This window comes from Oryctolagus cuniculus, chromosome 2 (genome assembly GCF_964237555.1).
Source record: "Oryctolagus cuniculus chromosome 2, mOryCun1.1, whole genome shotgun sequence".
NCBI classification, from domain to species: domain Eukaryota; kingdom Metazoa; phylum Chordata; class Mammalia; order Lagomorpha; family Leporidae; genus Oryctolagus; species Oryctolagus cuniculus.
In genome coordinates, this window is record NC_091433.1 from 192204466 (window position 1) to 192231129 (window position 26664).

General features: G+C 62.5%; 1 protein-coding gene across 1 annotated transcript; it reads right to left on the reverse strand.

Annotated features, from left to right (window-relative positions):
• Nucleotides 1-4221: 4221 nt before the first annotated feature.
• KLF11 (KLF transcription factor 11) lies at nucleotides 4222-13393 on the reverse strand. The gene is made up of 4 exons (XM_070069464.1): nucleotides 13209-13393; nucleotides 11761-12030; nucleotides 9701-10625; nucleotides 4222-6534 (listed from the first exon to the last, which is right to left on the reverse strand). The coding sequence occupies exons 1-4, from the start codon at nucleotides 13248-13250 to the stop codon at nucleotides 6248-6250; spliced, it is 1524 nt and encodes a 507-aa protein (XP_069925565.1). The 5' UTR covers nucleotides 13251-13393; the 3' UTR covers nucleotides 4222-6247.
• Nucleotides 13394-26664: the final 13271 nt, after the last annotated feature.

Sequence of the window (26664 nt, forward strand, 5' to 3'; positions counted from 1 at the left end):
AGCCCAAGGGGGACTCTCACAGCGGGGGGAGGACGACTTTTGCCTTATGGTGCTAGCATTCCAGAGTATGCATGCATGTATGTGTGTGTGTGTGAGAGAGAGAGAGAGACAGAGAGAGAGCACTTTCGCATCCATTGGTTCAACCCCCAAATGCCTACAACAGCTGGGCCTGGGCCAAAGCCAAGAGCTGGGAATTCAATCCAGGTCTCCCACACGGTGACAGGGATCCAGTTAGTTGAGCCAACACCTGCTGCCTAATAAGAAACTGCAGTCAGGCGCCGGGCCAGGCATCAAGCCCAGGGGCTCTAGGTAGGACAGGTCTTCCACCCGCATCCCACCTGCTGAGCCAAACGCCAGCCCCTGCAGCACTCACGGAACACACTGCACGGGTTACACTGAATTGCACGGGCTCCATTTTACTCCCCCAGTGGTAAGCGCTACTGGCCCAGGTTGCAAAGCAGCCAAGTGGTCAGGCCTGGGTTTAATTAGGGCTTTGTTGTTGTTCCAAGTTCAACAGTCTTTCGGGGACCTCACAGTCAGCTCTTAGAGACGTAGGACACATCTGGGGAGGTGCTGACGAGGTGCAGGGACTGGAGACGGCGCCTGGGCCCGGGAAGCCCCTTCAGTGACAGCCCCGGGAGCAGGTGCTGGGAGCTGGCCCAGGGCCTGTTCAGGGCTGAGGCACTGCACCCCTCCGCTGCTGGGGGCGGCGGCGGGGGAGGGGGTGGCTATCTGCCAGGGGCGGCCAGGAGACTTCCCAGGAATCATGTGCCTGGAGGGAGCGACCTGGCGCCTGGTGACCCCGTCCAGGGCAGCTGTCCTCTCGGACAAGGGCTGGGATCCCTCCCTGGCGGCCTCGTGGCCTGCACTGGCTGGCTTCCTACGAGGCTGCAATCTACTGAATCATTGCCGATGCTGCATATTATTAAACTCTGAGCCACAAATACATCTGAGGCAGAAACACTGATGAATTCCTCACGTAGCTGCCAGCACCGCATCCACGCGGGGACTGCCCCATTCCTGGTGAACGCTCAGAGTTCTTTTTTTTTTTTTTTGACAGGCAGAGTGGACAGTGAGAGAGAGAGACAGAGAGAAAGGTCTTCCTTTGCCGTTGGTTACCCTCCAATGGCCGCCGCGGCCAGCGCACCATGCTGATCTGATGGCAGGAGCCAGGTACTTCTCCTGGTCTCTCATGGGGTGCAGGGCCCAAGCACTTGGGCCATCCTCCACTGCACTCCCGGGCCACAGCAGAGAGCTGGCCTGGAAGAGGGACAACCGGGACAGAATCCGGCGCCCCGACCAGGACTAGAAACCGGTGTGCCGGCGCCACAAGGCGGAGGATTAGCCTAGTGAGCCGCGGCGCTGGCCAGAATTCTATACATGTACGCAGTAAGTGCCCTACTCATTCATCGCAGTAGAGCTCAGCTCGACTGATTTTTCTTTGCAGTTTCTTATTCTGAGTTAGCTGTCACAGCTCACTGATACGCTGGAGCGAGTCCAGAGTGCTGACTCCTGACACGCGTCGTGTGCGTCTGGAGAACTCCTGTTTTTCTAGACCCCAGTCCCATCAAAAATGCAGTTTTCAGTTGATAGAGCTGCATATGGCCTTGTTTGAAAAAAAAGCTGTCACTCTGAGGAAACGCTATGACCCACCCCTCGGGAAGTCTTCCAAGCTCGTGCGGACGCTGGCCTGGAGGTCGAGTTCAAGAGGAGGGAACTCCTGACGTGCTGCATGACGGACTAAGCGGAGGGTTGTGCTACAGGCACACACAGGCCCTGGCAAGCATGGAGGCCACGGTCAGCCTTCCCTGGGGACGGCTGTGGACACCCTGTAGAGCTGACGCAGGTCCCGGCGGCAGCAGGAGGCAGTGAGCGTGCCGAGGGCCGGGAAAGGGAGGGGCAGCCTGGGATCTATCAGCAGGGATTCACGTGGATCCACCTGCTAGGGAACCGGCAAAGCTCAGGGGGACAGGGCGGTGACTAAGGCGGCAGCAGTTAGCTGGTGACAAAATGCCCGAGTGCGTGCTCACCCTCACTGCTAACAGTGCACACCAGCCCCAGGGCCGCCCGAGCCGCAGGAGCTTCAGGCCTGTGTGGGCACCTCAGACCCCACGGAACTACTGTTTTCGCAGTGGCTGTGCAGTCATTTGCTCCCTGTGCCCACCATCGTCCCTCCCGCCTCCTCACAGGTGACGTTCCTGCCCTTTCGCCCAGGAAACGCTCTGTGGGCACATCTGTCTCAGGGTGTCAAGACGTGGCACCGGTGGGCACCTGTGAGGCGCTGCTGGGAGAGGTGGGAAGAGCCAGCCGGCACACGGCTGGCTGTGCCACGGCCGGGCGGCCCAGGCAGTGAGATGCAGGGCTCTAGGCTGGGACATGACCAGACATTTCCAGATGCCTTCTTGCAGCGGGTAAGCAAGTGGGCGGAGCTTGGAGGGCTGCCCAGGATCCAGGAGACCAGTGGTGGCGGGGACCAGAGGACAACACTGGCAAAATGAGGAACGCCACGTGCTGGAGGCGCTGCGTCACGCATGGTGGCAGAGTGAGCGTGGGCACGAGGCAGGCGTCAGGGTGATGCAGGGTGACCCGAGTCTCGCAGCTGAACGACCTGTAAGGACGGACATGCCGTTCTTTTGGAAGACAATGAGGTTGACAGAGAGCGCAGGGGCGGGGCGGGGGTGATTCTGGGATGCTGGCGGAACAGACGCCATCACGTGCAGACACAGTGTCCAAAGTTCCAGTCCCAGGAGCAAGCCAGACACTCTCAGGGTCTGACAGTCTGCCTTTTTTTTTTTTAAGATTTATTTATTTATTTGAAAGGCAGTTAGAGAGAGGTAGAAGCAGAGACAGGGAGAAAGGTTTTCCATCCAGTGGTTCATCCTAAACAGCTGCAATGGCCGGAGCTGGGCAGATCCGAAGCCAGGAGCAGGAGCTTCTTCCGGGTCTCCCACGCGGGTGCAGGGGCCCAAGGACACAGGCCATCTTCTACTGCTTTCCCAGGCCACAGCAGAGTTGGATCTGAAGAGGAGCAGCCAGGCCTCAAACTGGCGTCCATATGGGATGCTGGCACTACAGACGGTGGCTTTACCTGCTACGCCACAGTGCTGGCCCCTACATGTTTTTTTTTTTTTTTTTTTTTTTTTTTTTTTTTTTTTTTTTTTTTTTTTTTTTTTAAGATTTCTTTCTTTATTTAGGAAGGCAGAGTTAGAGACAGAATCTTCCATCTGCTGGTTTGCTCCCCAAACGGCCGCACCAGTCAGGGCTGGGCCAGGCAGAAGCCAGAGACTTCATCAGGGTCTCCCATGCAGGCTGCAGGGGCCCAAGCACGGTGGCTCTACCATCCATGTGGGAGAGTCAGACGGAGCCCAGGCTCCTGTGTGGCCTGGCCCAGCCCTGGTGGTTGCAGCCATTTGGGAAGTGAACCAGCTGATGGAAGACCTCTCTGTCTCTCCCTGTAACTCTGTCTCTTGAATAAATGAATGAGAGAGAGAGAAGAGGAGAGGAGAGGAGAGGAGAGGGGAGGGGAGGGGAGGGGAGAGGAGAGGAGAGAAGAGGAGAGCAACCAAGCAGACTGAGAGGAGAGAGAGAGAGAGGAGAGAGAGAGAGGAGAGAAAGAGACCAAGCAGACTGAGAGGAGACAGAGAGAGAGAGAGGAGGGAGAGAGAGGGAGAGAGAGAGAGAGAGAGACTAAGCCGACTGGCCCTGGCTGGGGGTGGAGTCGGGGAGGCCCCTCTAGCACACCTCTTCAGTCCCACTCTGCCAGTCACTCTTGGCACGGGAGAACGACCTACAAGGTCACAGGCTGCTGCCACGGCTGGGTGGTTGGTAGTTCTGAGCCCCCCACAGGCCCGAGAATTGACGGGTGGTGACTGGCAGGGGCCTGGGGCAGAGTGCCCTTGGAGGCAGTCCTGGGGGGGCTGGGCACCCAGCTGTCTCTGCTTCCTGGCTCGCGCCTGCCTCCCCTGAGCAGCCCAGGCCGTGGGGCTGGCGAGCCAAGGTACAGCCTGCTCTCCTCATCAGCTCTCTCAGGCAGTCCACTTCCGCACTGACCCGGAGCCAGGCCCGCCCGAGCGCCGCCGCCTCCCGCGCCTCCTTCAGAACCCACCCCTGGAGGAGTCTAGGGAGCAGGAACCCGGGCGGGGAGCTCAGGTGGGGCCAGCGGTGAGCCGGGCAGACCTCGGTTCCAGAGACGCCGGGCAGTCAGACGACACAGCACACAGGTCCAGTTTGCAAATCAAAGAAGTTTTATATGATTCCAAGAAAAAAGTGACATTACACATACCCATTTAAATAATAAGCCTGTTACATAAAACGTAATTATGGAAGTCTACACTTTAGTATCGAAACCAATTAAAAGGCTCAAAGTCAAAAACGATCAGCACAATTGCTCCCGCGATAAAGTGCATGAGGGGGACCGCCTGTGGCGCCCGGCTCCAGCCCCCACGGCCCGCAGCCGAGGCGCCGGCCGCACGACGGGGCTCTGGTTCGCAGAAGAATACCTTCAGCCAGGAACCGCTTTCCAACTCAGACTCTTTCCACAGACAAACGGGGGTGCGGGGGGGGGCAAGGACAGTGACATAGTGACAGGGACACAGACGTCACTGAGTCTCCTCAGGAAACGGAGCTTACGTCAAAACCATCCCACAGAATGCAGAGACAACACCGGCCGGGATGACGTCTATGCGACAGGCAGCCACTCAGACCGTGAGTTATCCACCAGGACACCAGGACTGACCGCACACAGCAAGGCATCAAATTTAACGCCACTTGTGACATACGCGTTGTCAAAGACGTTTATGCTGACTTTTAAGGAGTCGGACAAAGGCTTGGGGCAGCAGGGCAAACACGAGCTATGTACAGTCACGGGGCGCCTGCAACTGTGCGCGTCTCAGACAACAGGACATGCAACCAGAAACGTGGACTCCCAGAACACACCCACCCACGCACGGGCATCTCAGAGCAGCTGCTATTAGAGGGGCAATAACACGCGGGGCGTGGAGAGGGCGGGATCAGACCGCGGAGACCTGAACACGAAGCCCAGTGACTCAACAGTCCAGGTGGAAGCTCAGCACGGCACACAGCACCCTCAGGCCGCCGAGGCAGGGCAACGTTCCCGATGTTTCTGCATTTGCTCTGTTGCCAGAAAGCCCACTGTGCAGCGACAGCCGGGTCGGCGGCCCCGGGGAGGCCAGCCTGGTATTTCCAGGGCACGCGCTCAGACACCTGCACAGCGGCGCCCAGGGCCTCCCTTCTGGGGGGCTGCAGAACAGCCCACGCCGAGCGGTGTTCCGTCTGACCCGCCTCCCTCACAGAGAACGCAGGGCAGCCACTGCTACAGCCTCCTTCCCACAGTTTCTCCCGCTGAACAGAGGCGCCAGAGCCTCAGAGCTGTCTGCCCGCTCATCTCAGCGGGCGCCCTCCGCGGAGAGTTCACCCGGCGGCACACACGCTTCCTCGTTCTCCGCCACGCATGATCCGGGACAGGTAAGGCCACGCTGAAGGAAGTCAGCTGATGATCAACGGAGCAGCTGGGTTTCAGGGTCGCCATCCTCTTTGTGGCACCCCAGGTACTAACAGGACACGGCGCGGGCCCAGGAGGCGCACGCACGCACGCCGAGAGCCTCGGGTGCAGGCCAGCGGCTCGCGGGCAGCCTGCCCAGCACGTCCTTGGGAGCCACAGGGGCCCGGGTCTGGTCACCAGGCATGGCCGCCTGGAATTCCGCTTGGAAAGATTATGGGAAACTGAATGCAATTTTTTATTCAATCAGTTCTGATTCCAACAACTCTTCGATCTAGAAAGCCCAGTAACAACCTTTTTTTTTGAATAATGTGCCGAGTTTACTAAAAAGCAGGGTCATTACAAAAACTTCTTATTAAACACTGAAAACAAGGCTGTAAAATCATCTACCTAGGAACTGGTAATTTGAGCACCAACAATATAAATATTTTTATAAAAAGCAGTATAAAATTAGTACCCTGTCTCGCTTCTACAAAACATGAATAGAAAGGTTGTAAAAATCCAGATTTTGTAAACTTTATTGCCGAAATGTTTGTCTGAATGCTGGTGACTTAAATTATAAAATTTTCTTCCATTTCCTTAAAAAAAAAAAAAAAAAAAACCTTCAGAAACTACAAAAGATACTGAACAGGGTCTCACCCAGAAAAGCAACGTTGACGCACGCTCCAGAGAACCAGCCCCCCGTCCTCCCGCAGTCCAGGGCCTCCTCTGGGGACAGGAGCCCGACCCTCAGGCGGAGGCCGGCACGGGCGTGGGGGCTCCCGGGCTCGCGGGGCTCTCTGCCGCGGCGACTCTGTTCAGTCTGCCGACCTCGGCCTGCCAGCCGGGGGCCTTCTTGGCGGTCATGTGGCGCCGGGCGTGCTTCGTCAGGTGGTCGCTGCGCATGAAGCGCCGCTCACACACGGGGCACACGAACTTCTTCTCTCCCGTGTGGGTCCTGCGGTGGCGGGACAGCTCGTCGGAGCGGGCGAACTTCTTCTCACAGCCGTCCCAGCTGCAGGCGAACGGCTTCTCCCCTGGGAGGCGAGAAGACACACGACGCTCAGCACCTCCCGGATCGCCTCATTTCAGCCTCTGCCCAGCGGAGCCTCAGAAGGAAGTGCCGCCTAGAACTCGGACTGCTGACAAAGCCAGCCAGCCTCCGAGACGCAGCCAGGTGCAGCGCCAGGGCCAGAGAGGCCACCAGCCTCATGTTAGGAAGGGATCGCCAGTGAAGATACATCTCCCGGAACTGCGGCGGGGTGTTCTCGAGGGGGCAGTGCCCGTCCCTGCAGGAGGAACCACGCTTCCAGAAAGTTCTCCCGGGACTGCCACGACCACCACCTCCGCAGTTCCTACTTCACTGGCAAACAGATCGGTTACAAAACAGAGGGCTCAGAAATCAAAGCGCCGGGGCGGCGCTGCGGTGCGCAGGTTAAGCCATCACTCGGGGCGCCGGCACTGCCAGTCAGACCGCCAGTCCCCGTCCTGGCTGTGCGCTTCCCATCCAGCTCCCTGCTGACGTGCCCATGAGAGTGCTGGGCCCTGCCAGCCACGTGCCAGACCCGCACAGAGCCCCGGGCTCCTGGTGTCAGCCTGGACCACTCCGGACTGCTGCCGCCCTTTGGGGAGTGAAGCAGAGGGATGAGCTCTGTCTCTCCCCCTCTCTGTCGCTCAGTCTTGCAAACAAATACATCTTGAAGAGAACAGCCACTGTCAGGACTTCGCTTCTGTCTAACAGAGTCACCAAGACAAGCTACTTCTAAAGGAAGGACTGCTCAGCTCATGGTTTGGAAGTTCACGATGCGAGGGCAGAGAATTCGGACTGATTTTCACTCTCTTAGCAGCACTGACTCCGGGCAGCAAACATGTAACCCGTGGCCTCCGGGACACCTCCAACATCCCACTAATACCCAACACCCTCTCGTGACACGCCTTAAGCATGTCTGTCACTCACTCAAAGTTTCGGAGCATCAGGGACGTACCCCACGTGTGTCCTCCTGGAGGTACGGGGGTGAGCAGAGGGCCTTCCCCACAGAGGCCGGGGGCTCCCCCCCAGCAGAGCTCTCGGGGCCCCTCTGCGCAGCAGGAGCACACCCCTTCTCTCACCAGGCTGGGAAACACACAGTGCACGCGTGACCACTGACTTGTTAAACGCTGTTCTAGGACGCGTCTTCCCTGGATCATGACCGATTCAGCCATCTCCATCTTCACACAGTTAAGCTGTTGGCACAGCACTTTGTCCAGCAGGTGGCACATAAACGGTTTCAATCAACGAGTGAAATCCACAACTCTCAGAGGTGAATTAACAGGAAGACTCGGTACTATGATGAATCAGACAAGCAGCACGGGCTACGAAGGCCCTGTGTGTAAGCACCAGGCTCTGCCAGGGCCTGAGCACGCCGCCCGCAGCTCACACGCCGCAGGCTTAGCCCCCGAGGTCTATGCTAGTGGCATGTGAGAGCTGGGCCTTTAGAAACGACTGCGTCAAGGCCCTGCCCTGACGGATGGACTCCGAGGTTATGGAGGCGGGGGCTTTGACATAAAGGCAGCTGCCTCAGGTGTGACGACACAAGGAAGCCCCCCCCACACAGATCCTAGGCAGATGCCAGCCTCCAGGACTGGGCACTAAATAAACCTCATTCTTGATAAATTACGACAGCAACAGCAGCCAGGAGTGCTGCCCTACTGCCTCGTGGACGCCCTGGGGCTGGACACACCAACAGGCCTCTGGCGCCGGATCTGTGCAGTTCCCTACCTGTCAGCAACACATCAAACACACACCATCCATCCACTCCACTGACCCCAATTTAAACATTTTTCAGACTGGTAGAAATATGTGAAAAGTGATTTTGTCCAGGGTAAACTATTTCTCGAACTCCAACTGTTTACTAAGTGGCACGAGGGTACGTTTCACAACTTCACGGCTATTTCAGCTGGAGTGCTGAGGTTAGCAGGAGAGGAGCCCGTTCTGATCAGATGCTTGATTTGATCAACACCCCAGGGAAGCTGGCTGGAGAAGCCGGGACGCCTCCTTCAGCCCCTGCCTCCACCTGGAATCTGCGCTCTGGTGGGATCTGAAGCCCCTGTGCCGCTGGTGTCAGGGCCACGCGCCCACGAGAGCAGAGCCCCGCCCACCGTGACCAGGCCAGCCACCCCCATCTCACGTAGGACGCAGCCCTCACTGACCAGCATCAGGCCCGAGTGTGAGACACGAGGGATTCACACTCGGGGGACAGAGGACAAGCACACAGCAAGTAAAGAGCAGAGAGACAGACAGCAGCCTACGAGGGTCAGGGACCGGAGGAAGAGAGCGACACTCTGAGAACTGGTTCTGGCGGCCCTGGGAGGGCTCCCAGACAGTGAGGCGGCCGCACAGCGAGGAGGGCCCTGGCGGCCCGTCTTCTTCAATGGGCCAGGACCAGGGCCTGGGCCTCACGCACGGCCGCCGGCAGTACAGGGAAACAGCACGTTCCTTCCCACCTCCCTCCTGTGGAACCTCTGACCTGTCACGGTGACACCGTGGAGTGAGCAGACTGCTCAACTGTAGGGTCCTTTAAAGCCACGCAACACAACGCAACTCACAGGCAGGCCGCCCTAAACCTCGCCCTCCACCCCTGCTCCTCTGCCTGCAGCACGCAGGCCTCCGCCCATCAGCGTCCCGGACACAACCCCGAGGCGCTGTTCAAATGTAAACTTCAAAGAATGGCAAAGCCCAGCTCAGTTCCCCAACACTAGCCCGGGCTCCAGCGCCTGCGGCCAGTGGCCACTCCCTGGACGGCCGGCCGAGAGGGTGTTTCTACACACAGCTGTCTGCACAATAAAGCCAGCAATCCCCAGATCTTTAAGAGTGGCTGAGATTTCTCCCTTCTAAATTGAACACTTCCTCCTCAAAAGAACGAACTATTTGTCTAGAACATCGCCGAGTTCGACGTCTACAGTCTGGACAGAGCCTGCCCACCAGCCACCCAACAGGCATTTCAGTGAGCGCCACCGTGCATGTCCTAGCACGCAAAGCAGCATGGGTGTTTCCTGCAACACGGAAGTGGGCACCGCGACCCCCCGGAGGGCTATGGGAGGCCCACCATGCAGACGCCCGTGCCCTCGCCCCGCTCTGCAGGAAAACCGGACGGCTGTGCCGAGACCGCGGGCGTTTCGGGACCTCAGGAAAAGAGCTCAGGGCGCCCCCCCGCCCGGGCGTACCTGTGTGAGTGCGCAGATGAGCCTTGAGGTGGGAACTTTTGAAGTAGGTCTTCCGGCAGCCTGGGAAGTTGCACACGTAGTTCCTCCTTCGAGAAAAGTCTACCTGAGGGGCGCAGTTTTGGCTGGAGGTGATGAACACTGGGGCGGGCGCGAGAGGCAGCAGCTTGGTGCTGCCGACAGCCACGACGCTGGACGTGCAGGAGGCGGGCTGGGGCAGGGCGCCCGGGGGCAGGACCAGCATCACGGCTCCCTGAGGCACGGGCGGGCCCACGAACACGGGCGGGGGCGCGGGGGCCGCCTGGGGGAGGATGGGCTTGACAGTCCCCGAAGACAACTGCGGGGCGGGGTTCAGAAAAGCTGAGAACGTGCCACTCGGTCCCGTCACAGGGACCATCTGGCAAAGGACAGGGGGGCTGGGGACAGAGACGGCAACCACAGGCGTGGCTTTCCGTGGCAAGTCATTTTCCGGATTCTTTGGTGAGCACCCTGCCTGCTGGCCTCCGCCGGTGGCCAGGGAGCCACCGGACTTGTGCAAGCGAGGCTCGCAGGACGCCGAGGTAGGGCTGAGCGGAGTGCCGGCGAGGCCGGGGTCTTGCAAAGCCTCCAAATGTCCCAGAGGCTGTGCCCCTCCTTGTCTCCTGTGGGAAAGCTGCTGTTCTCGGGCGTGCGCGGCGCAGTGCGCAGGGGCAGGGCTCTCTCCAGTGTGGCGGATCACGCTCGTCACCACGGCTCTGCAGGGGACGCCAGGGGCGGGCTCCGCAGGTTCTGGCCGCAGGCCTGGCAAGCCCCCCTCCGCAGCCCTGCCCAGCACTCTGGCTGCCGCAGCAGAGGATGGCGGGACGGCCATGACTGCGCATGCTTGGGAAGGAACAGGTGTCCGGGCGGATGGCTCCACAAGATCCGGGCTCTGAGGAGGCGTCATGCACTTAAAAAAAAAAAAAAATAGTACCGTATGGAAAGGTTGTTTGGATTAAATATATTTTTTAAAGATTTAATTACTTGAGAGGCAGAGTTACAGAGAGAGAGAGAGAGATCTTCCATCCACTGGTTCAACCCCCAAATGGCTACCAGTGCCGGAGCTGTGCCGATCTGAAGCCAGGAGCCAGGAGCTTCTTCTGGGTCTCCCATGCGGGTGCAGGGGCCCAAGACTTGGGCCATCCTCCACTGCTTTGCTTGGGGTAACTTTTCAAAGGGATTTATTTGACCCTGTTGCTCCAGGAGGCTGGTCCGGGCCTGCTCGGCGCCCCAGGCCCTCAGGGCTGCAGAGGCACGCGCTCTCAGCCCCTCCCATCTTGCTGGCCCCTCCCAGACCCGTGCTCGCGCTGGTTGTGAGGCTGTCGGCGCGGCTCCTGCACCGCACAGCACCCACACGAGCGACTGACGCACTCGGACTCCAAGGGGAAGCACATTTTACTACAAAATGAACGCTTTTCACAGTCCTGCGGGTTCTGAACACCCAACACAGCCCCAGCTCATCAGTGCACGGTCACTGACCGCCAGAACCGCACCTGGCTTTTCGCTCCCACCAAAAATTCTCACTACCGTCAGGAGGGCCAGGGCTGCCACAGCCCCCTCCACCACCAAGTCCAGCCCGGGACAATCACACCACAGGGTCCTGCCTGCTGGCAGCCCACGCACTCAGCTTCTCCCGGCTGCAGCAAGGCAAAAGGCAAAAGCAAACACCAAGAGCCACGACTCACTGCGCCAAGCTCACGCAAGAAGCTGGCCATGGCACAGAGGCCAAGGTGCCAGAGCAGGCTGCCTGAAGGCAAACCCAGCCCAGCTCTCTCCAGCTGCCGCTGCGCACCCCGGGCCTGCGCCGCGTGGCGGGGCGGCCCTTGCTCGGCACCGCAGGGCTCCCCGGGAGAGGAGGGACGCCGCTTTCTCCCGTCTGCCTGAGGCTGCATCGCATGGCGGGCGAGCGGGGACCCTCCCGCATCCCTCCACACCCACAGGGAGCATGCACCTGCCCTGCAGCCCCCAGCGCCTCAGCACGCTTACCGAGCCGTCCCGGTCATTCCACACCCACCACACCCACGCCGCTCTGCCCCGCCTCTTACCAGGGTGGACAGAGAGTGGAAGTCCTTTGGTAGCTCGGGTGTGGCCGTGTGCACGCGCACCGCGGTGGGGACGTCCCCAGCGTCCGAGACGGGTGTGAGGGGCCTGACCTTTACCAGGTCCCCGTCCTGGGACCTTTGGCCCCAGGCGCTCATGCAGACCAGGGCCTCCACGGCTTCGATGTCCGTCTGTCCCCAGACGCCGCCCGTGGACCTCTCGCTGTCATGCCGCTTCCGCTCCAGGATCGACTCACAGATGTCCATGATGTCCACCTAAGGCCGCACGAGACAAGGGCTTATCGGTCAGGGGCAAAGCCGGGAGGGAGACCCGCTCCGGCCAGCTGGAAAGGCACACCGGGACCTGCCATGCACGCGACACTCCACACGCAGCTCCGAGTCCCGGGGCAGACGCTAGCTAATGGACGCTCATGACAACTCGGCTCCGGAGCCAACCGCGAGCCCGCAATTTCCACCGAAACCCCGACTCCTAAAAAAGGCTGCGAAGCCCACGTTTTGTCTTGGGTAAATGATTAATTTACCCAAGTGGCTGGGAAGGCCCCCCCCCCCAGCTGTCCAGCCCTCAGCCGCGGGACCAAGCCCCCGCCGGCTCCTCTGCAGACACCAAGCCTTGCAGTCCCTTGTTCCAGCCCCGAGGCTTGCTGGGATGAGAGGAAGAAGCCAGCCGGGGCGAGGGGAGCAGGGAAGCCACGGGGACACTGACCGATCTGCTCCCAGGACTTGCAGATCTGCAGACACACAGCTCCCCGCGCTCTGCCGAGGACCGCCCGAGCAAACAGGTGACGCACCCTGCCCCGTCCAGCCGCCCTGGCCGCCTGGGTCCGGCGGCTGCTCCCCCAGCCCAACACGCCCGCACCTCCCGACCAGCAAGGCCTGCACCCCGAGAGCCCCTTCCGGGCCTCGATTCCCGCCCCGCGCCCTCCCCACCTCCCGCGTGCCGCTTCCCGCCAGCGCCCTTCGCCCCGCCCCTCCGGCCGCGGCCCCGCCCCACCCACCCCACCCGCGGTCGTGGCCCCACCCCCTCCAGCCCTCGCCCCGCCCGCGTGCCGCGTTCCCGCCAACCGCCCTTGCCCCGCCCCCTCCCGCCATGGCCCCGCCCCGCCCCACCCACCCCGCGGCTCCGCCCCTGCCCCACCCACCCCGCCCGCGTGCCGCGCTCCCGCCAACCGCCCTTGCCCCGCCCCCTACCCCTCGCCCCGCCCGCGGGCCGCGCCCCCACCCCACCACCGCCCTCCTCACAGGGCCCGCCTGACGTCATGGCTGGAAATAGCCCGGCGCCCGGGCGGGGCGGCCGCGGCGCGCGAGACAAAGCGCACGTCAGGCGGCGCCGGGCACACGCCCCCTCCCCGCCCCGGCCCCGCCGCCGCCGGGCCCCGCGCCGCCCCCCCCCCCGCTCGGGCGCGCGCCCTCCCCGCGCCGACCCCGCCACTCACCGCGCGCGCCTCGCCCGGCCCCGCGGAGCCCGGTGTGTGCATGGCGCCGGCCGGTCGGAGGCAACAAAGCGGCCGCGAGCCGCGAGCGCGGCGCACGTGGGCGGCGGGCGGCGGCGACCGGAGCTGCTGCGCCCGCCCGCACCCTTCTGCCCCGGCGCGGCCCTCGCGGCGCGGGAGGGGCGGGGCGCCGCCGAGGGAGCGGCCGCGGGGGCGGGGCGCCGCGCGGACCAAAATACGCCGCGCCCTGCAGGGGCGGGCCGGCCGGCGCCAGCCAATCGGCGCCCGGACCGTGCGCGGCCGGCCAATGGGCGCCGCGAGGGGCCGCGTGATCGGAGCCTGCCCGCGGCGTGATCGCGCCGGCCGGGAGGCGGCACGTGTTTTGGTCGGGACCAGGGGGCGGGGCCTGAGCCCTGGAAAGTAGGGGAAAGGTCCCGGCGGCGGCGGGCGCGCGGGGCCGGTTGCGGCCGGGCTGGGGAGGGGGCCGGCGCTTAAAGGGGCCGTCCGTCGCCGACGTGGGCGCAGGCCGCGTGGAGGGGGCCCGTCCGGGAGCAGGGAGCCGCCCGTAGGCCGCAGCCCAGGGCTTTTGTTGTTGGGTTCTGCTGGAGTTGGGTGAACCCTGCGCGGGAAGACGGCGGGAGGCTGCGGGTCCAATGGCGCCCCCGCACTCGCGCCTGTGCAGCCGCCCAGGCCTGGGCCACCTTCCCTGGACGCCCTTCCCCAGGCGTCTCTGGGCCCCAGCTTGCTTCTCGGTTAAGCGGAAGCCCCTCTTGTTCCTCCCAGGGGCCGTAGAAACGCCACCGCCTCCGGGAAGTCCGCGGCCTGCTCTGTGGGTGGGCACTTTAGTCTTTTTCCTGTGCATTTGGGTTGCCGGCGTCTCAGCTGGGGGGCAGCGGGAGCCGTGCTGCGCTTGTGTCCCTGTCCTGCAGCGCAGCACTGCCGGGTGCACAGGAGCTCGCCGCCGGTGAGGGTGGACAGGACCCCCGCTCCGCGGGACTGCGCTCCGAGCAGGCCAGACCGGCCTCTCCGCACAGATGAAGTCACAGCCGGTGGAGGTGTGGCTGGCTGAGACCGGCAGCGGAAGAGGGTCGGGTTCCAGGCCCAGGCTCACCTGGTGGCCCCCGACCGCTCTTCCTAACCGCACGCACGTGGCACCTGGGAGGGATCTTGAACCTTGCAGGGGCTCCTGCGGGCTGACCGGGGCTGTGAGCCCTGCGCCCCGGCGCCTCCCACCCCCACCCCCACCCCGCGCCGTGGTTGCAGCTGGAGTTTGAGTTTGGGTCCCCCAGTGGGGGCGTGTGGGAGGCAGCTGGGATTAGATGAGGTCAGAGGGGGCCCGGCGGCCTTACAAGGAGGACTAAGCCAGTGGTTCTGGCTGCTTCCGGTCACCGCCGAGCTCGCTGGCTGCTCTCTGCAGTGCCCCTCCCAGGGTGGCCCCGTGTGCCTGCCGGGCGCGCGTCCGCTCTCCCTCTGCAGGGCCCCTGTGGCCGGCTGTGTCTAGTTGTCGGTGTGCTGTCTGCCTCCTCGTCGGATTGCAAAGGCGCGGTCCCTGGGAGTGGAGCGGGAGAGCGAGCGGCGGGCCTCCGCCTAGGCACCCGGCAGACGCCTCTGAGCGAGGGTCTTGGAACCAAGCCCCTGTTCTCGCCAGACCTGGAGTGCTTTCTCTACGCAGGACCCCACCACGGCCCCCGCTCCTTGATGACGGTCACCTGCGACCCCTTCCTCTGGCCGTCACACCTGCTCACCCAGCACCTCCCACCACGGCCCCCGCCGGCATCCACACCTCACTCCCGGAATGGTCTGCAAGCAGGGGTGGCGCCCAGGGTGTACTCGACCCTCAGCTGCAGGGCTGACCCTGCACCCCCTAGCGGGAGTCCTTGGCCGTCGCAAGAGGGCCCCCGCCGGCACTTCCTGTGTTGTGTCTGCCCCCACCTCCCCAGTCCAGAAAGCCATGCCCCCAGCCACCCTCCTCAGCTTTGCAGTGAAGTGCCCACCCTTGTCCACGGTGTCTGGGAGACGGCAAAGCCCTCCTGGGCCCCTCCAGAGAGCAGACAGGCCAGCGGGAGGTGGCAGGGGTGACTGGGGTCAGCCCTGTGTCCATGCCTCCATATCCCGCTGTGTGCATGCGCTGCTGTCATTTCACACTGTGTTTAAGAAACCAGGCGGCTCGGGGCTTCTGCGTCCATCAGCCTTTGTCCAGGACCCGCTCCCAGAGTTGCAACTGCCGGATTCATGGCTCTGTGCGTCTCTTGGCCTGTTTGTCTTTCTTTCTTTTTGGCAAGTTTATGGAGGTGCTACAGAGATTCAAGAAAGAGTGGAAACCCAAGTGTTCAACTCGGTGAGTTTTCACAAGGCAGGCACACTGTGTCACCAGCACCCAGGCCAAGACACGGAATCGTGCCAGAATGCGCAGAGTGCCCTGGGGCCCCCTTCCAGCCCCTGCTGCCCCCGCCCCGCCGCCTGCCCCCTGAACATCTCCCAGCACCGTGAGTTGGTTGTGAGACACACAGCACATTGCCCGGGGTCGCCTGTGGCTGGAGTTGGCTCGTTGCTGTAGACTTTGCCACAGTGCATTGGGCGGGGGTCGCTGGGACTGTGTCCGTTCTGGGGCTGTTGGTGGGAGAGCTGCTGTGGAGATTGGGGTCCTGGGTGCGTGCGTGTCCAGGGTAGCCACTGGCCCGTTGCCCTGGGATGTGCTGTCCTGTCTGCAAAGCCAGCCAGTTCCACCTGTCTCCGCTGAGCCTGGGCTCTGACCAAGTACGCAGGGAAGAGCGCCGGCAGCACTGTCTCCTGTTGGTGGGTTTTCCCGGAGAATGCTCCCTGCGCTTCAGAGCCGTCTTGCTCTCTGTGTTCCTGGAGGAAGAGTTTTGACTGCCGGCCTAGAAGCGTGAGCGTGGGACCCAGATTGAGAAGCGGGGAGGGGACTGGAGGGGGAGCACCCAACAGGGGAGCCAGCCCCGGAGAAAGCACCTGCTGTGTGGACAGACAGCTTCAAGGGAAGAGATGTCCTTGGCCCCTCCGGCTCCCTCGTGCCCTCTCTGCCGAGGGCAGACGCAGGAAGAAGGCTCCGGACCTGGGAGCCGATAGGTCCGCCTGTGGAGCGGAAACCACCCCGCCCGTGGTACCGGTTCTGTTACCGCATCGCCGAACAGACGAGGCCGTCCAGCTGAGGGTGTAGGAATGACCGCTTCTTCTGAAACTGCAGATCCTGGTTCTCTCTTGCTGATGTGTCCCATCTTGTGAGGGGCTGGCGATCATGAGTGGCGTGTGACGCTGCTGATCGCGAAAACACTGCCCACCCCACGGCAGCCCCCCAAGCTCATTCTGAAATCTCGTGGTCAGAGGAATCCCCAGGTCTGGGAATCCTGGCTCCGTGTGTTTAGCAGTGCCTCCAGGTCTGATAGTCTGGGGTTCCACCGGACTGATCCCCTTTCCATGCTGCACTGGGGGGCGTCCCAGACCTGTTACGGGGGAAGACCCACCCTGGACAAGACCCTTCCTCTGCCCGACCCTTGTCCCCAGCCAGCCCTGGCCCTGGCGCAGAGCCCAGTGTGGAGCCAAGAAAGGACTCCCCGTGTGTTAGCCTCTCGCTCGTTCGGGGCACACACCTGCAGGTGCCGCTGCCCCGAGGCCTGGGGCTGCCCTCCTGCCTGCCCTGCTCTTTCTCTCTGTCGGGCTCACTGGCTGGAAGGAGCCCAGGGCCCAGAGCTTGCTGAGTGTGCTTGGCTAAATGGCCTGATACGTGGTTGACCAAGCACATGGATGAATGACTCACAACGCTGCCGATGCAGGCCTGTTGGGGGCCTGCCTGGACGTGAGTGTCCATTCCTCCTGGCAGCCCTGGGGCCCCTGTGAGGGGGGAGCAGTGGGGCGTGAGGGGCGTGAAGGGCAAACCATCTGGGTGAGCCCACGCACTTCACAGAGGAACTGCAGGCGGAGCAGGTGCCGAGAGCGCTTGTCTCGGGGGAGCCATCATGAGGCTGCCTTGTCCCGGGTGTTTCAGGTCGGAGGCGGCTCAGGCCAGCGACCAGGAGATCCCACGGCGGGCGCGAGGTGTGCTGGCCACTAGCTCGTCCCCATCTTCAACGCACCGCATTCAGCCGGGTTTTGTAGAAGATGAGGCCGAGGAGCAGAGGTGAAGCCGCCACCCCTGGCAAGTGAGCCATCACCCCGACTCCTGCTTCCTCTTGCCTGCCGTCCCCTCCTGGGAGACGGGCTGAGCTGTGAAAGTGGGCTCCGCGCTGTTTGCTGCCCTCGAGTGGTGAGGAAGCAGGTGTACCTCGTGCCTGCTCCTGCCGTCCGGAGGGCCCCGCCACACCCCTGCTGCTGTGTCTCCAGCCTCTGTGCGTGTCTTCATCCCTGCTGGCCCTGGGTCAGGTGGAGGACCATGTGGTCCCAGTCAGCAGTGGGGCCGTCCCGTCTGGGTGGTCGGGCACTTAGCAGGGCCTCGGAGACCTGGGCTAGCACAGCCCGTGGTGCAGGGAAGCAGAGCCCCAGTGGCCCATGGTTGCGGGGCCTGGGGGAATACGACCCCTTCTGCCCCCCAGCCCCGGCGCTTGGCAGGAGGGACCCACAGACACTGGGCTGCACCAGGCACCCAGGACCACACTGGACAGGCAGTGGGCGGCAGTGGGGACCGCTTAGCTCCTCCCACCTGCAGAACTGGCGAGAGGCTGCTCGTGGGCCAGCTCCCAGAGAAGACGTCATCTGAGCTGGGTGTGAAGGGGCCTGCAGGAGGTGGTGGCCTTTTTGCTGCTGACGACACACCCCGCCTGCCTTCACTTCTCCAGCTCCGAGTGGGGCCTTCTACACTGTGCACACCAAAACGCTCCTGGGAAGAAACTCCCAGCACCCTGCAGGCCCGTGGCTCTCCCCCGTGGGCCAGGAGGGCGTGTCAACAGACCACCACACCCTCCCAGGGCCTCGGGGCCAGAGCGTCTCCCACGCGGCCTGAGAATCCGCATCCGGGCATCACGCTGTGAGAACTGCAGCTCTGAGCAGCCCCTGCCTCCTGTAGAAACACCTGGAGACCCAGGGCCTGGAAGCAACCCGTCCCATTGCTGTTAGTGAAAGCAGGGAAATGCTGAGACTGCCGCCCTCCCAGCACACACCCTTGGCGCTCACCGCCATCCCAGCCTGCCAGTGCTGGCCGCTGTCCCGAGATGCCCTCCTGGGGAGGCCAGCGTGGCCTTGGGCAGAGCACACAGAACCTCCTGGCCTCCGAGGACAACGCTCCCGGCTGCCCAGCCAACCGCTTGCACCTGGGTGTGCTGCCAGCCCGGCTTCCCCAGTGACCCAGTGCGGCCTGGGCCCCGGCCCGGACAGGGCAGCGGGGCCAGCCAGGCGGGACTCAAGGCCTTGGCAGTGGCAGTGGCGAAACATCTCACCAGGGCTATCTGTGTGCGGCCCGCCCCCCCCCCCCGGCCCTGCCCCGTTCCCACCGACTGGGGAGTGCCATGCTCATCCTGGCACTTTGCCCGGCCTGACTGGCATTTGTGGGGCTGTCCCTGTGTGCCACAAAACCTTGGGAGGGGAAGGCTGCAAGCCAGCCAACTCCTGATTCAGCACCAAGACGGATTTTAAGAGGCAGGCCGATCCCCAGCTCAGCTTCCTATGGGCAGATCGGCCTCTCTGCCGGGGGCTTCCCTGGCACCTGGGGCCCCCCATCACCAGTAGCTCCCCTCTGCCCAGGCTGCAGTCAGTGCCCCTGCTCGGGGTCCCCACGTGGGCCTCTCTGGGGCTGCCCCATCAACTGTGATTATAGTTCCCATCTGTCTGCACCCTAGACGGGAGCTCACACCCCAGCAGACGCAGGAGTCTAACCAGGGAGCAGCCTGGTGGGCTGGGATCGCCCTTCGCCAAGCCAGGGTGAGCTGAGCAAGAGGCCTTGTGCCTGGATTAACCCGGAGCCTCTTCCCAGACACCGTTCAGCCCCGGAGTTGCCCACAGACCTGGGCTGGGCCCTGTTGGGTCAGCCTGGGCTGCTCTGCACCTGCGCGGGGAGCCGGGTGAGGTGTGGTCTCTCCACCAGCATCCTGTGAGCGCTGGGCGTGGCCTTTCACCTTCTCTCCCTGCACCAACATTGGGCAGGAACTGGGAGCGATGACCCCCTCCCTCTGCTTGGGGCCCGGTGGCAGCACCAGCTCTGGACCGTAGCTGGGGGTCTGGCAGTGTTAGTTTGTGGCCCTGGGTGTGGGGGCTGCAGCAGGTGAGGGTGCCACTGTGTAGAGACGGGGGTGACACAGCCCACCGTGACGTGGGCGGTTTTCCGGTCTGTGAAGTGATTGACAGATCCACTTCCGGGAATGTCATGGGGATTAAATGAGATCATACGCCTGCCATGTGACAACTATGGGGTAACCGATGACTTTGGAATTTGCCCCGGGGCAGGGACGCCCCCAAGGGAAGCCCAGGTAGCACAGAGCACCTGCCCTCCTGGTGTGTTAGCCTCCTGCTCGCTCGGGGCACACACCTGCAGGTGCCGCTGCCCCGAGGCCTGGGGCCGCCCTCCTGCCTGCCCTGCTCTTTCTCTCTGTCGGGCTCACTGGCTGGAAGGAGCCCAGGGCCCAGAGCTTGCTGGGCGTACTTGGCTAAATGGCCTGATACGTGGTTGACCAAGCGCATGGATGAATGACTCACAACGCTGCCGATGCAGGCCTGTTGGGGGCCTGCCTGGACGTGAGTGTCCATTCCTCCTGGCAGCCCTGGGGCCCCTGTGAGGGGGGAGCAGTGGGGCATGAGGGGCGTGAAGGGCAAACCATCTGGGTGAGCCCACGCACTTCACAGAGGGAACTCGAGGCGGAGCAGGTGCCGAGAGCGCTTGTCTCGGGGGAGCCATCATAAGGCTGCCTTGTCCCGGGTGTTTCAGGTCGGAGGCGGCTCAGCTGTGGGGTGACGCCGGGGCAGCCTGACTCTGCAGCAGGCAGAACCGCTGGCCCCTGGCTGCGTCCGGTCTCAGGCCCGACTCCCACACCCGAGGTCCCCTGAGATAAGAGGCGGATCTTCGAGGCTTCGGGGGAAATCCCGGCACACGAAGAAACACTTGCCCTTTGTCATCTCATGACAGTCCACTGCAACTCGAGCGCACGCGTGGTCTCCTTGGCGAGCCAGGATGAAGGAGAGGCCCAGAGTGCCGGGGCGCCCCCGCCTCGTGGTGGTGGTGGTGGAAGCTCGCAGCTTCAGGCCGGGAGCTGGCGCTCCCTCCCAGACGTGCGATTCTCGGGGTGCCCTCTGCGGACACAAGGGTGCTGGGGAGGGTGTTGGAGTCACACACACCCTGGCTGCCAACACGTGGCTTCACTGCTGCCTAGCTCTGCACCCCAGGTCTGTGGGGTCAGCCCGGGCGGGGGTGGGGGCTGGGAGGGTTTTCCTCCAAGACTCCCAGGCAAGCGCTCACAAAAACAACAGGGGCGTGAATTGTAAAGGAGTGGGTGGGGGCTAGGCAGGCGCCCAGGAGCCAGCTCCTGCTCCAAGACCCCACCTGTAGGAAAAGCCCCCTACACAGAGCTTAGGGGTCCCTGATGCCAGGCTCTCACAGGGGTCCAGCGGGTGGGGGGGACGGGAGGGCCATGTGGACAGGGGCTGTCAGGGGGGACGCATCACAGGACCTGCACAGCCAGGGTGCCGGCTTGCGCGGCACAGACCAGAGCCTCCTGTTCCCTCTGGCACTGGGCAAGGGTCCCCTTGGGAGGAACACCTGCTAACTGTCATTAAAACGCAAGAGTGCCGGGTGGCACAAGCCTCGCTGCGGGCTAACAGCACCTGGACGTTATGCGTGAAGGGTCAGCTTGCCCGAGGTTAGCAAAGTCTTGGGACTCGGTGAGCAGAAGCTTTCCATTTGTGCCGGAGACCACAGATCCACGGGGCTGAGCGCTGGGAGCAGGGGCAGCGTTAGCACTGCCCCACGGTGGGAACACACAGCTGATGCGTCAGCCGCTCCCAGCCCCACACACCTGCCACTCTCGCTGAATGCCCACAGACCTAGCAGGCAACACCGCCCCCTGTGGCAGGGGCTTACCTGGGCCACACAGCCCGCGGGGGTGCGAGCTCTGCGCCCGGCCCCGCCCACCCAGTGGGGCGTGGTCAGTGGACTGCGGCTGGGGGTGTGAGGCTCTAATTTAGACCTGTAAATTATGTCTCTGTGGTTGGCACAACTATTTGTTTAATAATTTTATGAATGACATAAATGATTATGTTATTACAACAGTAGCTCATCCTCACTATAGAAAACAGAAATGCAGAAAAGCATAGGAAAACAAAGATTTTCCTCTTCTCCCTGTGCCCCCTCCCCCTCTGCCCTCCCTCCTCCCCCTTCTGTCCTCCCTCCTTCCCCGACTGTCCCCCCTCCTCCCCCCTTTGTCCTCCCCCCTCCCCCCTCTGTCTTCCCTCCTCCCCCCTCTGTCCTTCCTCCTCCCCCCTCTGTCCTCCCTCCTCCCCCCTCTGTCCTCCCTCCTCTCCCTCCTGTCCTCCCTCCTCCCCCTCCTGCCCTCCCTCCTCCCCTGCCTGCCCTCCCTCCTCCCCCTCTGTCCTCCCTCCTCCCCCCGCCCTCCCTCCTCCCCCCTCCTGCCCTCCCTCCTCCCCCTCTGTCCTCCCACCTCTCCCTCCTGCCCTCCCTCCTCCTCCCTCTGCCCTCCCTCCTCCCCCTCCTGCCTTCCCTCCTCCCCCCTCTGTCCTCCCTCCTCTCCCTCCTGCCCTCCCTCCTCCCCCTGCCCTCCCTCCTCCCCCTCCTGCCCTCCCTCCTCCCCCCTCTGTCCTCCCACCTCTCCCTCCTGTCCTCCCTCCTCCCCCCGCCCTCCCTCCTCCCCCTCCTGCCCTCCCTCCTTCCCCTTCTGCTCTCCCCACGCCTCCCCAGTCCTAGGGAGAAGCAGCGAGTCCCTCCTCCCCCCTCTGCCTGCCTGAGTCTGCTCAGGCTGCCCTGACCAAACGCCAAACAGCTGCTGTGTGCTTGTCAAGGCTCTGGAGGCTGGACGCCTGGGATAGGGCACATGGCCAAGTTCAGGGTTGGGGGCTGTGTGCCAGGCTGCAGAGGGCACCTGCTGTGTCCTCCCGTGGTAGGAAGACTTCCAGCCGGCTCTCCAGCCTCTTCCTATAAGGGCACCAGTCCCATGCGTGAGGGCTCCACCCTCGTAACGTAATCACTGCCCAAAGCCCCGCCTCCGAGGGCCACGGCTCTGGGGGCCCAGCGTTTGGGGTAGCAGGTTAAGCTGCACTTGTGAGGCCAGCATCCATATCCCAGTGCCGGTTCCAGGCTCAGCTGCTCTGCTTCTACCCAGCGCCCTAGCAATGCACCTGGGAAAGCAGTGGAAGATGGCCCAAGGACTGGGCCCCTGCCACGCACATGGGAGACCCAGCTGGGCCCAGCCCCATCTAGGGAGTGAAGCAGCGATGGAGGATCTCTCTCTCTCTCTCTCTCCCCCCCCCCCGCCTCTCTCTGTAACTCTACCTTTCAAATAAATAATAGTAACCACTCTCTCCCCTTCACTGGATTACTTGAAGAATTGGAGTGGGGGCCGGCTCTATGGCATAGCAGGTGGATTAAGCTGCTGCCTGCATTGTCAGCATCCTATATGGGCGCCAGTTCGAGTGCCGGCTGCTCCACGTATCCAGCTCCCAGCTAATGTGCCTGAGAAAGTAGTGGAAATGACCCAAGTGCTTGGGACCCTGCGCCCACATGGGAGACCCTGATGAAATTCCAAGCTCCAGGTGGGTGCCGCGGCTCAGTAGACTAATCCTCCGCCTTGTGGCATCGGCACACCGGGTTCTAGTCCCGGTCGGGGCACCGGATTCTGTCCCGGTTGGCCCTCTCCCAGGCCAGCTCTCTGCTATGGCCAGGGAGTGCAGTGGAGGATGGCCCAAGTGCTTGGGTCCTGCACCCCATGGGAGACCAGGAGAAGCACCTGGTTCCTGCCTTCGGATAGGCGCAGCGCACCGGCCGCATCGGCCACTGGAGAGTGAACCAACGGCAAAGGAAGACCTTTCTCTCTGTCTCTCTCTCTTACTGTCCACTCTGCCTGTCAAAAAGAAAATGAATAAATAAAAGAAAGAAAGAAAGAAAGAAAGAAAGAAATTCCAAGCTCCAGGCTTCACCTTGGTCCAGACCTGGCTGTTGTGGCCATCTGGGGAGTGAACCAGCGGATGGAAGATCTCTCTCTCTGCCTTTCAAAGAAATAAGTCATATATATATATATATATATATATATATATATATATAAAATGTGTGTGTGTATATATATATAAAGATATATATATATACACACACATTTATATATATATATATATATATAAAGAATTAGAGACGGCATGCCACAAAACATGGCTCTAGCCAGCAATCAATCCCATGATCGCCGCTGGAAATGGTTTTATTTGGCTTCGCCGGGCCCAACATGACCCTCATGTCAGACCGTTTGCTTTCCGTGCATGGAAGAGAAGGGGGTGGCCTGGGTGCCTCACACCTGTGGCTGCAGCCAACGCCCAGGCATGCTCCCCCTCCCCCGCAGATCCTGGCAGGCACGGGGTCTGGGCACCCGCCTGGTGCGGGGACAAGGCCTGCATGTGGCCGCCTGGGTGGGGCGGCCAGGAGCACCCTGTCCTACGGCGAGGACCTGGAAGCGCGTTCTGGAAACACCGCTCACTTTTGCTGCTCGTCTGCTTCGGAGCAGGGGTTGGAGGACACACGAGTTCCCAACCTTCTGGCTTCCTGGCAGGCAAGGAAACAGGGGACGGGGTGTCCCAGGCCTCTGCGTGGGGGCCCTGCGCAGGGGCTGCTGGGAGCTCCTTGTCCCCCAGAGGCCGCTGAGGGCTTTGTCTTGCTCCTGCCTCGGCCCCTGTCGTGGGCCTCGCCCCACCTCCCCCGCAGCAGGACACAGCGGGGCTGATGGCCTCTGCAGCCAGCACTGGGGTCAGTGTGGCGGCACACGGTGGCAGCCGGGCTCTCTGCAGCCCACCACGAGCCAGCTGGACTCCGGAGGCTCCGGCTACACAGACTGGTGGGGCGGGGGGAGTCCCAGCACTACCTTGCCCATGTGTACCTCCCACTCCTCGGGAGAGGGTGAAATGACTCCCCCCACCCCACCCGACCCCAGAGAGCAGACACGCTCTTGGCTGACTCCTTTCCAGGCCCCTGCCCAGGGGGTCTTGCCACAGGAAGTTCTGGGAGCTTTAGCTGCTGTCCCCAAGGACCAAGTCTGGGGCTGAGTGGTGGCAGCCAGCTGTGCCAGGCGTGGTGGGGGCTGGGCCAAAGGAGCTGCAGGGAGGAGGGGGCAACTGGGGCAGGCAGGAGCCTCATCCAGCCCCTAGGGTCAGAATCCCCCTCCCCGGAAAGGAAAGGGAATGGAAGGGGAGAGACTAGGGGCAGGGGAGATCCAGAAGAAAACGAGTGTCTCCCACAAGGCCAGGGCCGGAGGGGCTTGGGCGCAGCTGCCCCCTCCCCACGCACACACCTGTGTAGGGAGCTGGGGCGCGGCCCATTGCCAAGGCGAAGCCAACAGATCTGAGCTTTCTCCTGAGGACGGAGAGGAGGCCCTGGTAGGACCTGAGGGAGGAGGCCAGCCTCTTCTCGCATCAGGACCGTGGTGCTGGGTGCACAGGCCCAAGCTGAGCCCGGGCTGTGTGGCGGCTACAGCAGAGGTGTCATCCCACAGTTGGTGAGGGTCCCACGTGAGGAGACGGCACTGCTGGGTGTTGCTGGGACTCCCACAGCCAGCGGCGGGGCGGGGCGGGAGGGGCTGCGTGGGGCCCAGCTGGAGGCTGTGCAGGAGAACCGGTGCTTCCCTGCGGCACTGTCCGCAGGGCCGGGGCTTCCTGTTGGAGTGAGCTGGGGCACCCGGGGCTCCTAGTGGGGCCCACAGCCCCCTGCCCTGTACCAGCCCACCCCTTCAGGCAGAGCCTGTTAGACAGCCTGTTACAGCCCAGTGATTTTCAGACACTCCATGGGTTGGAGGCAAGCCACAGGTCCTGCCAACAATCAAGGGGCAGGGCTTGTGCAGGTGGGAGGGAGGATCTTAGACGTCCGTCCTCCCGGGAGGCTGCCTTCGGCCCTTCAGTGAGAAGAGGATTCTGTTTACAAACCCGCTCTGAGCTGGTTCTGCTGGCTGGTCCGGGAGGTCCCAGGTTGCAAGGAAGCGGCAGGAAACTCCTCCCTTGTACCTGTTTCTGCCCAGGAGTTTACCTGAAAGGCCTCCTTGGAAAAACGGGGCAGGCGCTGACCAGCCCTTCCCTCACCAGGTCGCCGAAGTCGGCCATCAACCCTGCACCGGGACACAGGTGAGTGGCCCGGGGTGGACGCGACGCAGCCTGGCCAGGCGGCGTCTCCCGGGGCTTCTGCTGGCACTGGCGGGGGTGGCAGAGCTGGGAGCACGCGCATCTGCGTTGCTCTGGGTTTTTGATGTTTAGGAAGAAAGCTGCCCTGAAGAGCCACGCTCAAGCCTCGACGTGGCTTTCATCTCTCCCAGGCAAAACCCAGGAGAGGAGCGCTGGGCCACATGGAAAATGTACGTCCAGCTTGCCAAGAAGCCACCAAACTGGCTTTTCAAAGTGCTTCCTGCATTTCACGACCCAGCAGCTCTGCAGGAGTGAGCCTCACCAGCACGCACTGCTGCCCATCTGTGTGTGAGTGTGAGTGTGCGCGTGTGTATTTGTCTAAGAATCAGAGGGGGCCGGCGCTGTGGCGTAGTGGGTAAAGCTGCCGCCCGCAGTGCTGGCATCTCATATGGACGCCAGTTTGAGTCCCAGCTGCTCCACTTTCCATCCAGGTCTCTGCTGTGGCCTGGGAAAGCAGTGGAAGATGGCCCAAGTGCTTGGGCCCCTGCACCCGTGTGGGAGACCTGGAAGAAGCTCCAGGCTCCTGGCACAGCTCTGGCTGTTGCAGCCATCTGGGGAGTGAACAAGCGGATAGAAGACCTCTCTCTGTCTCTCCCTCTCTGTAACTCTGCCTTTCAAATAAATAAATAAATAAAAGAGAGACACACAGACAGACAGACATCTCCATCTGCTGGTTTACTTCTCAAATGGATGCAACAGTGAGGCAGGGCCAGGCCTTGGGGAAGTCCATCTGGGACTCTCCCGCACAGGTGGGGCCCCCACCTGCTGCCCCCAGGGTCTGCGTTAGCGGGAAGCTGGAACTGGAAGCCAGGGCTGGCTTAGGTACTCCGGCACATCTTAACCGGCTGGCCACACCCCGGCTCCCCGCGGCCCTGGTCTTCACCTCCTAGGGGATGGAAGTGACGACGTCACTGACGTCACCGTGAGCTCTGCTGTCAGGGCCGCAGGAGGAGCCTGCGGCTGCCGTCGCCCGGGTCTGCGTCCGGCAGGTTCTTCTCTAGGCAGATTCCTCAGAAACAGGGCAGCTCCTGTGTCGCCACCTCTTCCCCGCTGTTCTCTGCCGGGTTCTTCCTCTTCTCACCAGGCAGACAAGAGAGCGGTGAGCAAAGGGCCCTTGTTGAAGAAAGCCTAGAAAGCGCCT